The sequence below is a fragment of the Morone saxatilis genome, unplaced genomic scaffold (genome assembly GCF_004916995.1).
Source record: "Morone saxatilis isolate NCDOM2014 unplaced genomic scaffold, NCSU_SB_2.0 Contig8, whole genome shotgun sequence".
Lineage (NCBI taxonomy): Eukaryota > Metazoa > Chordata > Actinopteri > Moronidae > Morone > Morone saxatilis.
Genome location: NW_023340257.1, coordinates 3,452,293 through 3,468,871, shown reverse-complemented (window position 1 = coordinate 3,468,871; position 16,579 = coordinate 3,452,293). Strand labels below are relative to the sequence as shown.

At 40.1% G+C, this 16,579-nt stretch overlaps 2 protein-coding genes across 2 annotated transcripts in view; one reads left to right on the top strand and one right to left on the bottom strand.

Moving 5' to 3' along the window:
* Positions 1-11,518, top strand: part of phldb1b (pleckstrin homology-like domain, family B, member 1b) — a gene marked incomplete at its 5' end in the record, with an annotated part of 83,807 nt that extends 72,289 nt beyond the window's left edge. Inside the window, 5 exon segments of the mRNA XM_035679766.1 lie at positions 966-1,056; positions 3,520-3,666; positions 3,926-4,145; positions 6,413-6,498; positions 8,719-11,518. Of these exon segments, the coding sequence (XP_035535659.1) occupies positions 966-1,056; positions 3,520-3,666; positions 3,926-4,145; positions 6,413-6,498; positions 8,719-8,859 (685 nt within the window).
* Positions 11,519-11,775: 257 nt separating this feature from the next.
* The window catches only part of LOC118341503 (alpha-2-macroglobulin), a gene marked incomplete in the record, with an annotated part of 33,048 nt that continues 28,244 nt past the window's right edge, over positions 11,776-16,579 (bottom strand). The window contains 6 exon segments of the mRNA XM_035679765.1: positions 11,776-12,518; positions 13,373-13,414; positions 13,496-13,601; positions 14,048-14,116; positions 14,560-14,650; positions 15,369-15,487. Of these exon segments, the coding sequence (XP_035535658.1) occupies positions 12,496-12,518; positions 13,373-13,414; positions 13,496-13,601; positions 14,048-14,116; positions 14,560-14,650; positions 15,369-15,487 (450 nt within the window).

Here is a 16,579-nt window from a genome sequence, read left to right as displayed (position 1 = left end):
CACACACACACACTCTCACTCCCACCAGGTAAAGTGTTTGTCCACAGGTCGGCTCATTTGTAGACCGTCTGTAACCGTGGCCCAGCTGCGTGCTGCATTACAGCAGCATGTTCTCAGCAGCTTCTACTGTTCAAATAGCTTTTATAGCTCTCAGGAGTCCAATCCCAAAAACAATTAGTCATGTTTTTTCTGGATGACTTTAATGGGATTTGTTCTGTAATGAACAGTAGAGACAGGAGGGAGGCAGGGACACTGTTTTGTAGCATATCAGTAACTCTGGCTGTTGTTTTAATGCTTTTTTTAAATAAGTAGTTGTTCCACTTCCTAAAATTAGAGATAAATATCCACCTGAAATCTTTCAGTCTGTCTTGGTGAATGAATAATAGTTAGACAGTCATTAAAAAGCTACTTTTAATGACTTTTTCAACCATTTCTGTTACTTTTTGCTACTTTGACTATTTATCAATTACTTTTAGCTAACCATTTAGACTGCTCTGCTTGATTACCAACTAGTTTTCACGCACTCTCAATTGTAACAGTGTTCACCTCAAATATGTGTGTATATACATATATTTATTAAATAGTAATTTCTGTTTATTCTGATTAGTTGAGTTACTCCGTAATGTTTTCACTGCTCTAACGTTGGTTAGATTTCCTTCAGTACAGTCTGTGATTATTAAAATGTCTGGCTGTTGTTCCCTGGGGATTTAAAGGAGACTTGTAGTGTTTTTAATCCTCTATTAAAGGCTTTTACACATCAGGAGTAAACACTGACTTCCTAAGATCTGTAGGGAAATGACTTCACAAATACTGTCTACAAACTTGCCCTGCAGATGTTGTTTGAGCTCTGCTTTGAAGTAAAAGGTTAACTGAGTTGATTTGCAGCGATGTAGTTGTTAAACGTGGGAGGAGAACCACTCTGAAGGCAGACGAAGGTAACACTGTGTTTTTGTGTTTGTCATTAGTGTCGGAGGAGTGGACGCGATGAAGATCGAGGAGATGGAGAAAATGCTGAAGGAGGCGCAGCTGGAGAAAGCCAGACTTATTGAATCGCGGGTAAGACAGGTTGAAAAGAGAAGCAGTGTTACAGTGTGAGAACGTGATTATTCACAATCCATACCTAGAGACTGATGAGAGCTCTGCAGTGTTCCCTTCAATAGCTCTGAGCATGGATTTAAGAAATCAAGGGTCGGGACAGGACTGGAGGCTTTCATTCATTTTTATCGGCCTCCATGTTTCAAACGTCTCATCTCTTTGTGTGAAGAAGAAGAAGAAGCTCAGACTAAAATACAAAGAGCGATAAAGATGATCAAATCAGTGGCCTGGTCTGAAGTTTTTTCTCCCACATTCCTCTTGCTACTATAGTTCAGTTCTTCTTTAGTATATTTCACTACATGAATACAGCTCCTTTTTCTACTCTACCCAGAAACTGCTCCAGTCTACCATCATGTAGGCCATTCAGTATGCTCCTATTTCTTATTTTGGACTGACCGCATGCCCCAACGTCGCTGCAGTTTTATACCCAAATGATAAAACCAGCTCAAGTATAATACTCCTTTGAAAGCTAGCCAAGTTCCAGGTGAACAGATCTCTGGTAACACTGTTTAAAAATCTTTTACTGAGTCAGTTTTTTCATGTATTTGTTGGTTTGCTTTTCTCAACCTCAAACAGAAATACTCATTGTCAATAAGGTCTCAGCAGACAAAACTACCTGAACTGTACAACAAACGTGGTAAAGAAGGCAGAATCCGTCATGACAGTATGCACCCCCTGCATTCAGGATTTAAGCTACTGCCCTCTGGTTCATGCCTCACACAACCACTCACAGAAACTAACTGATATAAATTCTCTTTCATACCCATTTCTCTACTCTGTGAAATATGGTTAACATCAGCACGTCTTCAACCCTGCCCATTCTATCACTAATGCATACTTGACCTTGTACTCGTGTTTTTCTATGTGTAGTTATGTACTGGTGGCTCTTCCCTGTTATCAGTATGTCTCACCCTGTGTTGCTGTTGTTGTAGGACTATTTTTTATTGCTGCTGCGGTAAAATTAATTGCCCATCGGGGACAAAAAATGTGTTGGTTTATTTAGCCGGGACAGTGCACATAGATAAAACATTGCGGTAAAAGAGGCTATTTTACATCTGTAGTCCCTGAGCAGATGTTACAGCCACCCTAAACAAAATAAGATTGAAAGGTTATTAAGATCACTTTAAACATGCATAACAATAATGAAAGGAAAGGAAACTATGAATGTTAATAGAAGCATCATTCTGAACACCTTTATACTACATTGTCAGGTATTATTTAAAAAGTGCAACACAGAGGCTCATAATGCAGGCTGGCAGTAGCAAGAGAGCCACAGGTGACAACAGACAGCAAGGGAAGTTCAGCACAGACAGGCATAAGACAGTGACATGCAGACGAGTTTTCGTGCTGACAGAGCTGAGCGCTAATTTCTGTAAACAAGCTCTTAATATGCCCTTTGTGTCCAGTTCTATAATAGGAAGGAGTTCCATTGTAGTGCAACTTTAACAGAGAACACACACTGACTGAAATCACCTTTTCTGAGTCAGATCTCTTTTATGCTATCTGATTCACCACACAGAAGAAAAGAATGGATCTGAGTTGTGCTTGTTTGTGTAATTAACAAAGGAGTTACACATTAAAAAGTTTAAAGCTGCAGTGGGTCATTTTTATAAAAATAACTTTCTGTCATATTTGCTGAAACTTTCGCTATATCCTGACAGTAGTACATGAGATAGATAATCTGTGAAACAATCAGGTTCCTCTGGCTCCTCCTATTGCTCGAAAACACGAAAACAACCAGAGTGGATTCTTGCACATACTATTAGTATACTTACATACTAAAAGTAAAAAATACAAAATAATACAGGTGTATAATAAATGAGCAGATGTTTGTGTAACTGTTGAGTTTAAGGAGAAACAAAGACAGAATTGAAACACAGGTTTACTGTGCACCCTTCTTATTATTTGGACAGTGCATATAAATGCAAACTCAAATCACACTAATTAAAGTCGCCACAGAGCCATAAACTATGACGGACAGCTGATCGCTTCAGATGGCGGTTTTAATAATACAATTAAAACTCTTAATACACTTAATAACTCTCTCCCTGTGCCTTTAGTGGGAGGACAAGTTGTAAGGAAAAGACTGTAGTTAGGGAAATGCAGTTAAGAGAATTTGCATGTTCATCATAAAAAAGGTATTCTTCCCCCTCCTGCTTGCTTTCTTGGGTGTCTGCATGTCTGTATGAATGTGTTATATATTTAGACTCGTGCGTGTTGCCTCTCCAAACAGCTAAAAGCTTTCTGTTTAAAGAACCGATCGCTGCAGTGGAGCTGCACGGTGGCCAGCAGCTCTCAGCAGGCAAAACATGTACATAAATGTATGAATGTCAAGTTCTGTCTGGAAATAAAAAAAGAGCACGTGTTCTCTGCAAAGCCCTCGCACAGATCAAAAAAATATTTAATGAAAGCGCTCTCCTCCAGGAACGAGAGAGCCTGGCTCGCCGTCAGATGCTGGAGGAAGAGAGGAGGAGGAGGGAGGAGGCGGAGAAGAGACTGCAGGACGAAACCTTCCACCGGCAGCAGCTAGTGGAGAAGGAGGTCAAGATGAGGTCCAAGAACTTCTCTCAGGTCAGTAAAATGAGACGTAATTGAGTCTCCATGGTGGAAAAGTGGAAAATTACTCCACCTGTCTGTCAAGTGGCAGCCACTGGTTGGTAATAGTTTGTCCCAGCATTCAATATCATTAAACTTGACCCATTTTCAGACCATTTGAAGCCTGTATAAGAGACTTTACAGCATCACAGGACGCTAAACCTCTTCATGTACAAGACAAAGTTTGCAAAAATGAAACTGCTGTACTAGTCCGGTGTTTCTTTGCTCCGTCCAGGCCCGTCCAATGACTCGCTACCTGCCCATCCGGAAGGAGGAGTTCGACCTGCGCTCCCACGTGGAGTCGTCGGGCCACAGCGTGGACACCTGCTACCAAGTCATCCTCACAGAGAAGATGTGCAAGGGCTACCTGGTGAAGATGGGAGGCAAGATCAAGTCCTGGAAGAAACGCTGGTTCGTCTTCGACCGCCTCAAAAGGACCTTCTCCTACTACGTCGGTAAGAAACCGCAATATTTGGTATTGCAGGGTCTTTACTGTGATGCTCATTTGTCTTTTTGTTCATGTTTCCAAGCCAATATCTCAAGTTCACAAAAGTCTGGAAACATTTTCATCCCCCCGTATTTGCCTGATTATAAGGCGACCCCCCTCTTAACAGCTGGTTTTGGAAAACTTTTTGAAATACTTTTTGAAGACAAGAAACACTCTCTCATTGTTGATGCCTTTTCTCTTGTAAAAGACATGAAATACTCAGATGAAAGCAGCAGTGACGTGCTCACACCCTCCTCTGCCAGGCTCCTGGAGCGGTCAGACAGATTTCTTTCAGTTTGAGCTCTTCAGCCTGACACTCTATGACGCTGGAATTTGGGCTGACAGATTATTCGCTCTCTGGTCTGTTTCTACAGTTAAGTCATTTTTACCGGTCAGTAATTTATCTCATCAGTGGCAACAAAACATATTAGACAGCCTTACTGTACACAGACTCCTACGTTAAAGCTGCAAACAACCCATAATGCAACGCTCTTTAGGAACCGATTAAAGAATACAGAAATGTCCAGTCCTCAAATATAATACAATCCCACTTTTTCTAGCTCAGTTTCAAGGAAGAAATATGTTTGAAAGCTCACAAACCTTTAAATGGCTCCTCTACTTTGTTACTGAGGCTTTTTGTCTGTTATTAAAAAAAAAAAAAAAGAATTCCATGATATACTGCCACAATCTTAAATCTAAAATACTGTGATACAAATTCCTGGTCATACTGCCCAGCACTACTCTGTTCCAAGTAAAAGTCTCACATGTTAGTGAGAATGTCACATCAATGGAAGGTATAGTGCATTATCAGCAAAATGTACTTAAAGTAATCATAAAGCAGAAAAATGGCTCCTGTGAGTGTTGTAAATATTATATATTACAGGATATTATTGGATTGTTAATGTGTGAATTTGAACACTTTACACACTGTTGGGTAGTTATTTTATATGCTCATGTTGCTTTTATAAAATCTTACGATGTAACATAACTAGTAACCCAAACTGTCAGACAAATATAGTGGAGTAGAAGTACAAAGTAACATGAAATGGAAACATTCTACTGAAAGTACTGTAAGTTTCTATATACATACAAGTAAATGTTGGACTGCCTTTGATTGCAAGGTGTTCCCGTTAATTTGTCCATGATGTGTGTTTGTGTGGGAAACCCTGGCCGGGTTTATTTTTGTGCCACGCAGTCAGAGACATTACAGCAGCTATATGAAGTGCCAGAGGCTGCAGTTGTAAAATGGTGAAGCAGCTGCAATAAGCTTAAACATTTCACATGTAAAATGGCAGAAATGTCCCGCTGTGGGTGAGTGGCAGACAGAACATGCGTCCTAAGGACCTTGAGCAGCAGCACATGAAGCATGTGGCGTGCGCGGTGGTGTAATTTGACAGTGCGCTGTGAGCTCTGGGACACTTGTTCGCTGTCAGGCCTTTGAAGTCCTCAGAAGGTTCTGCTTAAAGCTGCTTAAAGCGTACCTTGTTGAAAGTGAGCCAGGGTGAGGAGGTGTACTGAGATTACTTTGGCGGTAGTTAAAATGCACACAGCGCCGCTCTCTCTTGAGGAGGCTGATTGAGATGCATCGCCCTTGTCTCTTGACCTTGGAACAGCGAGCAGTGACGAGCGCAAGTCACAGGCGCCGCTAATTCTCGTTAATCAGCCTCAACCACAGGTTTGGTAATTTAGATGCAGTCAAATGAGATGCAAATGCCGGGCTATTTGAATGCTAAAGAGGTCATTAGCAGATAATAGCGGCGTGTTAAAAGGAAAGTGTTATTCCTCGAAATGAAGCGCTGCTGCGTCTCTACCTACTACTCTTAAGTTGGCTTGTGGAGTGTTTGTGCCTGGAGGTAGAGAGGGGTGTTGAGTTCCCCACCGGTTCCTTACTGCAGTTCTGCAGTGGCTGATGAAACAAACTGCAATGATGTACCAGAGTAGCGTAAGAATGCAGTCAAGTGTGAAAATACAATGAGAGCCCCGTCGGTTTAAAAACACAGAAAAAGTGCTGTGGTTGTCTTTTTCCATCCATCATCACAAACCATAAATTGGCCATGATCAAAGTTTGATTTCTTCTTCTTTTTTTTTTTAATGACCGTGCCGTGTGTTCTCCCTGTCCGTATCCTAGGTGACATGGAAGTGATGTGCCTCGGCTTTTCTAAGCCAAGAGAAGTCTGTCGCTGTCAATATGTTTTAGTCTTTCAAACAAACCCACGTTGTTTTTCCTTCCCACAGACAAACATGAGACCAAGCTGAAGGGTGTGATCTACTTCCAGGCAATAGAAGAGGTCTATTATGATCACCTCCGCAGTGCCACAAAGGTATGCTGTTTTCTCTCATCCGTTTCACACTCTGTTTATTTCCACCTTACGTTCTCTTTGGTTTCAAACATTTTGCACACTCTCTGCTTTGCTTCTTTTCTCCCCGTTTTGCTTTTGCTTTGGCCGGCTGCTGTCACAGAAGGGATTTTTCAACTTGAATATGACCAGTGTATGTATCCACGCTTTCTGTTCGCCCATCCCACCCCACTGAACCTGTGTGTCCAAACCATACACTGTGTGTTGTGATAGAGAGTAGGACATGAGCTCGACGGCTGATGATGCATGAGTCCTGTTTGTAAATGGAATCCTATAATCCTGCTTGATCCCTCCGTCCATCCCAGTGTTCCCAGTGTAAAGCAGTCAACTGGTTAGAAAACGAGAACCTTCTTATTTACATGTCTTTATTAGGGCTGATGTGTTTTTTTCAGCACCAATGCAGATTCTGGTTATTAATAATGAGGGAAACTGATAAACAAGCGGGCTGTGTATTGGCAAGAGTCTGGTGATATGATATGTATCAGTCGGCCGATATTGGCTTTTCACAGACATATCGGTATCGTATCGGTATCTGCCTGTATGTCATCAGATATGTTTCTAATATATATAAGAAACATATATATAATATATATAATGCTAACAAGCTCATAGTTCTTACAGTGCTAGTATTTAGCTGTTTATTTTATTTGTATTTATTCTTCATTATCTCGACAATGTAGCCTGTATGTTAAATTATTTAACATGTTAAATATAATTTAGCTTAAATATTCTTAAATATGATTTTTAGTCGTTCTGTGGCTCTACAGAAGTACGACCCCATTTGATCTCTCTGCTCAGGAGGTGGCATTCTTCCTCAGAGCCGTAGGTGTCGTTTTTGGACCTATTTCTGTTCTATATGATCCGGGCTGCCTGACTTGAGCCTCACACGTCTTGTCATTTGTTTTATTTTTATCTCCAACATAAAGCTGAGCTGCTGCTGCCTCCTCATCTTCAGTGTGTTTGTGTTTGATGGCCTGTCGCAGTGCACCGCACTCTGACTAACTGTGTGGCTCTGATCAACTCTGGAACTTTGATTTTACTTGTCAGTTCTAATGTCACATTACAGAGGGGAACTTTAAAGGCTGCTGCACTTAGCAAAGACAGAAAGATGATGGTTGGAAAAAGGGAGAAATCTATTGTACTTCAGTCAGGTTGCTCTTCCAAAGACATAACAACATCAAAGTTTATTTTTTCATTACTTTTCTGTATGAATTGTTGATTTCATGAAATCTGGTTAAACCAACTCAATAACAGTAGCAGTATTTCTGGATTAGTGGTCCAGAGGGACGGCATTCTGTGCTGAATTCAGATCTCTTTCTATTTCTTATTTCTTATCATTCTTTCTTAAATCTCATATATTTCCATTAAAATGTAAGTCTCACAGCTAAGCAGCTGTTCTTTCTAAAACAATCCAGGTGATCTATAAAAAAAACTTAGTTGTCATTTACCAGCACTGTTGTAAAAGGTATCTGTAAGTATTTTCAGAATGCACAAAGATTCTAACAATCTTTAACCATTTTTAAATGGAAAAATATATAATAATATAAAATCTAAAATAATAAAAAGGAACGTTGATGTATGTTGAAACTTAATTCTTGATCTGGGACACAAAGATGCATTTAATTGACAGTAAAACATTTTGGTTCCCATTGGACAAACTGAGCAAATAAGTGTCATTTCTAGCTCCTGTTCTTGTTTGAAACAGAGTTTCAACTTAGTAAAAGGTTAGTCCCAAAGTGCTTCTGATTATCTCCATGGAACTGAGCGGAAGTGCAGAGTTGGTTGAATGATGGTGTGTTACAATGAGCCACTGGAGAGGGGCTTAAGAGCCACAGGTCACCTGCCCCTGCATTAGAGGCACAAACTAGGGCTAGGGCAGAAAAGCATTTAGTTCATTGGAAACTAACACACATGCAGGCTGGTACTGCAGTTGTTAAACATTAATGCAGAACTGTGTGGACTCAAAATGTCTCATTAGAGTCAGTTAAATGGAAAGCCTCCCCATTGATAACGAGTGTAGTTCTGTAAGTAGTACACTAAATGAATCTGACCTATATTATACTTCAGTAACTCCATACCTGATGGAGTACGGAACAACGAGAAAGCAGCAGGGAGGAGATGTGGTCTCGAACGTGGGAGTGGGACACGGAGTTCAAGTTTTCTCTTTGTTTTTCTGTCTCCCAGAGCCCGAACCCCTCCCTGACCTTCTGCGTAAAGACCCACGACCGGCTCTACTACATGGTGGCCCCCTCAGCAGAGGCCATGAGGATCTGGATGGACGTGATCGTCACAGGAGCAGAGGGATACACACAGTTCATGAACTGAGAGACGCGTGCAGCAAAGGTGACGAGCAGATAGTTTCGGCAGGGACTCTCCCATCACAGACTCTACAGCCCCCCCCCAACCCATCCGTTTCCAGTCCACCGCGGACACAACGCCTTGTTTGTTACTTTTCATTTTTAATCTCACATTATGATTTTTACTATGTAGACGTTTCACCTCCACATTTTCTATGTGATTTCTGTTCTGAAAAAGGGAGCCCTCGGAGGACACACACATTTACACACATCTGTATATAAACCAAAATGTATACCTGTCAAAGACTTTTAAAAAGCCTTTCTATATTGCCAAATGGAGATCTTGTAGTTACTGTTTGTTGAACATTTTGTATTATTTGTTTCCTTTCTTTCTTCTTTTTTTTTTTACTTCTAGAGAAAATTGCCAAATGACATAATGCCAATGTTTTATTTTGAGTGTTCCATCATGACTATGCTCAGTTTAGACAGAAAGCATCTCCAATCAAAGGGTGTAATCAATTTAGGAATATATTTGAAAGAATCACATTTAAAATGTCTGAATCCATGAGAAATAATAAATCAGTCAACAGGGACCGGAGGTGATCTAAGAGTCCAGCACACTTGACTGTAAGAGTGACACAGTAAAACAGAGCATCCTCCACAAGCTGCTCTTAGACTAAAGACTAATACTAAATGCAGCATCTTCAGCACATTACGCCATCCAGAGCTTCATCCCAGTCACATTACTTCACATATTCTTACCAAAGTAACTGGAGGTACTTTGACCCACTAAGCTCAGGAGTTCACGCTGCAGTTCTCACTATGGTTCGACTAATATGGGGTAAGGCTGGTACTGACATTAGCATTAAAGCTGCTAATGAACAGTGTTTGGTGCAGAATTCATTATATATAAAATATTAATAAAAAGTGCTCTGAACCCAGAATAACTGTCATGTCTGTATGCTGAATATGAAGCAACAGGCATTTAGCTTAGCATAAAGACTAGAAGGGAAACAGCTAGTCTGGCTCTGTCCAAAGGTAAAAACAATTAGCTAATATGTTGTATCTCATTTGTTTGATGCAGACAAAACAATCATGTAAATACACTTCATTTGTCACTTCTTTGACAATTGTGGAGCTAAGCTAGGCTGAACAAGCTAAGCTACATGCCTTTAAGAATATCCCCACATTTTAATACAATTTACGATGAAATAAAAAAGGAGCCAATCCATCATTTTAGCTGGATGTTAGCCAACACCCAGACAGCCTGTATATTGGTCTAACCATAGCTGCCACATTCTCAGTGTACTATATGTGATGAACAGGAGTATTTCACTGTGTCTGTCTGATGCCGACATGTTGCCAACTCAAGGTGCAAACAGAATATCTACGTGCACACTGTAAACAGATAAAGCTCTATTTGCCAAGTAGCCTTCAGCTAACTTGATGATGCGACTACACAGCTGGGAAGCAGCCATCATCACTGCCAGCCTAAAGCAAAACCACCGGAGGGCGCTACAGAGACCACACCGCCACAGGACCAGGACAGGATGAAAAATACGGACTAATGCAATTCTGAACTGTGCCTTGACTATGTGTTGTTATTGATGCCGTGAGTCCAGCACAGCCTCGCTGGAAGGCTACAATTGTATGAATGCATTTTAGTTTGTGTTTCTGGACTGTGATGCAGTACGTGGACAGGTTGGCATGAGGTCTGTACACCGTTACGGGGACGTCTGATGGGTACAGGCAGAGATACCGAAGGCCCGGAGCACAGTGGGGATCAGTTAGCTCACTGTTATAATTTAAACTCAATGTACAACATATTAAGTAGATTCATTTATATTATTAAAGGAACACTCAGTTTTCAGTCATCATCATGGGGAACTAATCAGTCTGGAGGAGCTGTGTCGGGTCTGAGAAAATAACCCTGATGATGTCATCAGTGTCTTCAATTTGACCATTTTTTAAAATCTCTTTAGCAAGTTCCTCTTTCTTTGCTGGAGTGCTCCTTTAAATCCTAACCAATCAGAGATGCAGATGCTTGTTCTGTAAGCATATTAAACAGTTTAACAACTTTTGTTAATTTTAATGATTATTATAAGAGTTTCATAACCTTTCCTATGTCCTTGCCCTTTTGGTGCAAGCTCTGCTTCATTAGTTTCCTCTGTAGAAAAACTCTAGCTAACTAGCTAGCTAATTTACATCAATTGTTAGTTAGCTAGTTACGTCTGAAAGCCAATGATAGCAAAAGGCTTGCTAAATAGCTAGCTAACATTTTGCTAACACAACTTTTCAACATAAATGAAGCTAGCACATAGCGAAGTAGAGAAAAGGGGCGGGACTTATGAATCCCCACTGTGAGCTGAGGTCTGCATGCATGAGGATGGATATTGAAACCTGGTATCTTCAGCTTTAACAGACTGTAAATGACCGGGCTCGCCTGGCGTCTCCGTGTTGATCATCACGTTGTGAATCTGTTGATCGGCCATGAACGTGTTTGTAGTTAACGGACGTTGTTTTCTGTTTTGTAGAGGCAGAGGACAAACTAGGCTGTGATTATTTGGAGCATGTGGAACTGTTGTTTAGTTTCATGTGTCGGTACAGTAATAATAATTTATGGTTGTGGTGCCTGAGATAGTGACACGTTTACTGAAAAAAACAAAAAAAAAGACTAGTGAAAAGACCTTAATATATTCTGTCCCCCTTGCCTTTATCTTCCCTGCACAGTTAACGTGTGCAAACCAAACTATTCAACACTGGCAAGGCTGTTAAATCATGTCTGTTGATAGTAGGTGGTATATACATTACTGTTGTAATCTATGTTGAAAAGAAAGGAAACTAAATATACTGTAAAGAGGATGCCTGAATGAAAAAAATATCTTACTATTGAAATGAAACAGTATTGTATGGAAAGAAGTACAATTTTTACTTATTTTTGTCATTTTAGAAACTTTATTGTCAGTCAGTTACATTTCAAATTGTATGGTAGTGATGTATCAATCTACCTTTTTTTTTTTTTTTACTGGTACAGCAGAACACACACACACCTGCACACACACACACACAGACACGTGCAGAATAACTCACCTAGCACTCATGAGACTGTACTTTTTGTTTTTCTAGAAAGTAGATCCTGTTTCACACACACACACACACACACACACACACAATCAATACTCGGACCATACTGTGTTATTGGTACCCTGTATGTCTCATGCGTTACTTTCACGTATGAATAATATGGATTTTGTCAAATCTATTAAAAACAAAACTGTTACAGAATATCGGCTGCTTTTCTTGAGCTCTGCGGGTTACGATGTGAAGGTTCCAGTGTTGAGGAGGAGAGAGACAGCAGTGACTACTGTGTGGATTCTCACGCTGACTGATTCATGGTTTGATACTAACAGTCGTGGGAGGACGAGCCTACCATGGAACAGCAACAATCAAAGAAAACTCAAAAAATCTTCCTAAAATTACACAAAAAGTGGGATTCACTCACAATAAAACACAGCTAAAAAAGTTTAAAAAGGAGTAAAAAAAAATTAAAGAAACAGTCTAAAGAAAAAAAAATAAACATCTAGAAGTTTCTTTCTCTGACGCAGTGATTCTTCCAACTGAAAGAAGTCCCGGCGTGGCTTTCCGCAGGATTTCCACGAGGGTTTTACAGCTCGTTGATGGTGTCACCTGGAGAGGAAACGCATTGTTAACAACAGCACAGTTGCATTTACATTCAGTGTTTGACCAGTTTGAAGAAAAATAACAGTCAAATGGATTTTGTTTTTACACTGCATTTAAATTTAATAGCACTTGATGGAAAATGGGACACTTGTTGGTAACCACTGGACCAAGTGAGTTTTGGAAAACTAATTATTTGACAATCTTTGTTTCCTTGAGTAGACTGGATTACAATTAAGTCAGTGAGTGGTGCCTCCTGTGCCTGTGGTACTTTACGTCACCATTTACCAATTGCTTTAACCCTGTTTTCACAGCAGTGCCTAATAATCGAAGCTCTTATTACCCTACATTCTTTAACTGCAGGCAAAAACATTTTCATGAACTCGCCAATTTGGGGTTTTTGGCCTAGCTTTCTTCCTTTAGACCACTGCTTCCAAACCTGCGGGTCGTGACTCCCACTAGGGGTCGCCAGAGCTTCATGGGTGGTTGCAAGGCCTTCTTGATTTTAAGGGGCTGTAAGAAAACTTGCATTATGCAGTAGGCCTATATCTCAGAATTTGTAATCTTGTAAATGCCATTAGGAGCACTAGGAGGATTCAGAGGAACCAGATTTTTTTTTTTTTTTTACAGATTATCTGTCTCATGTTTACTGTAGGGATATAGTATTTCAGCAAATATGACAAAATGTAAAAGATTATTTTATAAAAGTTACCTACTGCAGTTTTAAAACGAACCAACAACACTGAGTGACAGTTAAGTTGATGTTTTCACTGTCCTTTCTGGTTCAGACATAATATGGTACTGAAACACTGATGTGATGACTAGTTGTGTTACTATATATGTATCAAATATATGGTACTTACTCTCTGCACAGGGGGAAGTGTAGTCAGTGACAGCCTCATCACCTGAAAACATTCAACATACAACCTTTAGGTAAAGAAAACACGGCCTCACACACAGAAAGTAAAAAGAAGAAGGGTTCTTACTTGTCTGGTAGTAGTCATAGATCTTGACCACGGCTGGTTTCAGGTTCCTGACCGGCTGATCCTCCTCCACTGTCACACTGTAGATCTTCGTCTCATCCTTTTTCAGCTGCAAGCACAAACACTGAACTTTACTCCCATACACAGAAAACATTCACTAGCTGTTAGGAACATTATTTCACCAAACACACAGTCAGGGTTCCCACTCTTTAACTAATCATTTTTAAGGACCTTTTCAGGACCTTTTCCTGGAGTTTTTCTTGACAATACAGGACGGCACTTACTTAAGTAGAATTTATATTATTATACAGAAAATTCATCTTCTAGAAAGTTAAAGTGTTCATTGCATGTACAATTTACTTTCTCTTGCAAAAATAGACTGAAAGATTGCTGAAAAAATACTAACATTTCAAGGACAACATGGAGTATTTCCAGGATATTGGGTAATTTTAATCAATTTCCAGGCGTTTGCATGACTGGAAAACCAGTTTCTAAATTTCTAGCTTTTCCAGGATGTGTGGGAACCCTGACAGTCACTCTGTCGGTGCTTCCTACCCCGTCTAAGTAGATGTTGATGAATCCTTCTTCCACGTCCACGCGCTTCACTGAGCGGTCACTCTTCAGCTACGAAAGCACACACTGCCATCAGTATACTCATGATAAACGTATATTATAATTCAGAGCTGCAGTCTGGTAGTATCAGCACAAACAGTATATGAGAGTAGGGTTGCAGCTAACCATTACTTTCATTATCGAAATGAATTGATTAAGCTATAAAATGTCCATCCAAAGTGTCTGTAGATGTCTTGTCAGTCCAAAGCCCGAAGATAATCAGCTTAATGTGACATTAAACAGATAATCTCTGTATTTGAGAAGCTGAGAACAGCATTTTCTGCCATTTTTGCATGAAAAATGACTTTAAGGATGAATCAGTTATCAAAATATTTGGTGATTATCTGTTGTTTCTTTCTATCAACTAATCAATTAGTGGACTGATCGTTGCAGCTCTGTGTGAGACAGTGAGACAGTGAGTTAGTGCCCGTCTGTTCAGCTGCTGAACAACTGACCAGCTTCAGGGAGCTCTTATCCAGAATGTATCCAGACAGCAGCTTGATGTTGATGATGACCATGTTTGTCTCCTCTCTCCTGCCCTGGTACCTGCGCACACATATAGACATGTATAACATATACAACATAACATATACCATATCATAGTGTCCCCACCAGAAAATCCTTCATTATTCATCATTATAATTCAAAAAGAAACAAACATTTAGAGATTTTGGGGCTATTTTCAGTCTTCTTTTAGATGAGTCAGGGGGAAAAATGACCAAAATGCACATTTAACTGTTTATTTTACTACACATTGTTTATTTGCATTAGTTAATGCCCCATGTGCATATTTCAACATTTCAGAAAACTTGTAGTACAAAAGATTATTGTCTTAAAGTAATCTGAAAAAGTCTGTAATAATGAGTGTAGTTACAAATGTACCATCACTAAAGGTCTGTAAGATGGGTTATGTGAAGGTCATCTCAAAGGTCAGAGCCATTATTTCAGGCCAGCAGGTTTCAGTTTATTTTCCGCTCATAATTAAACAGCCCCCATATTGTTAATGCAGCTACTGTTTGTTCTGTGTTATATTATTTATGTGTGTTTATCTGTGTTTTATTATGGCAATATTTGCTGATGTAACTGGGAGAAGTTTCTATATCCAGTGAAAGTCTCCACTCAAGTCCACAATCACTGTTAACACAAACTAAAGTTGGATACAGTAATGGAGTTAAAAACAAATTATTCACGCCATTCCTACAAAACAATGTAACCAATCATCATTCAACACACACACACACACACACACACACAGACAGAGTACCTGACATGCACGAAGAGGATGAGCTGAGGCCTGCTGGTGTTGCATTTGGCCATGGTGTTGGTGGAGATGTTGAAGGCAGAGAAGTCGGGGGGAGGGGGGACGTTGTAATGCATGGAGATCTGTGGAGGGACAACATCAACACACGTGTTAGAGAGACACGGTAACAGTGAGGACGGATACGTTATCTGCCAATAACGGGACATTCAGACAATAATTATTGGTTGATATTGTTATGCTAAATGATTGACAGGCTCCAACTGTACTAGACAAAATAAATGAGACATCTGACGAGTCAGAACTGTTGTTTGTTGTTGTCGTAAACAACAGCAATGTCAGTTAGATTTGGTTACAACAGAGTTATGGAATATTAAATCATCCGTCTTTGCTCACTATGTCTCAGACTTTGTTGCCCTCGGGAGTGTAAAAACTGACGGTTATGAACTTATCTTTAAAAATACTAAAATGTGAAATTATCTGTTATCTTATCGGTATCGGCCATGAGAAGCAGGTAATTATCAGTTGAACCGTGCATCCCTAATATTTGCCCTACAGGCATCAGAGTGGTTTCAGTATTCTCATATGACTCTCAGCAAGAAACAAAAAAGCTTCCAGAAGGCCAGTAAAAGGATGCTGCAGCCGAGGTGATACTACAGAATGTGAGGCAGGGTTAAAGAGAGGAACACTAGGTTAAACGATATGATATAAAAGTATGAGTGACTACCAGCTGTCTAATCTCAGTGTGATTCCCAGAAGTGAAATAGCTTTCTGAAACCCCTCCCGTGTTTCTGGCCACTGATTAACTGCTGCTTGATACAGTAGATTAGTTAGTTTGTTCTGCATTGTACCTCCGGAGCTGCCAGCACCAATCTTGACATTTACTGTCAGTGAGTTGTAAACCATTCTGAGAAATGTGGCACTTTTAATCAAAGCAGCTGTTTACAGCGGCGAGTCAGCTGAATTATCAGTTGTTAGCAGGAGAGATAGCTGGAGCAAAGTAACCAGACGTTTGCAACCTCAGTTTGAAAAGAGCGATATACATGAGGATTTACTTTACTGTGTTTAAAAGGATAGCAGAGATAAAGAGAGAGAGAGAGAGATAGAGATTTCTTCATGTGGAGGTGAGAGTCAGATGTTGTCGTGGCAGTGAAAAGGAGGCGATTGGGAGTCAGAGAGCAGGAACCAGTCACGCTTGGTCAGCCATGAAGAAGGAA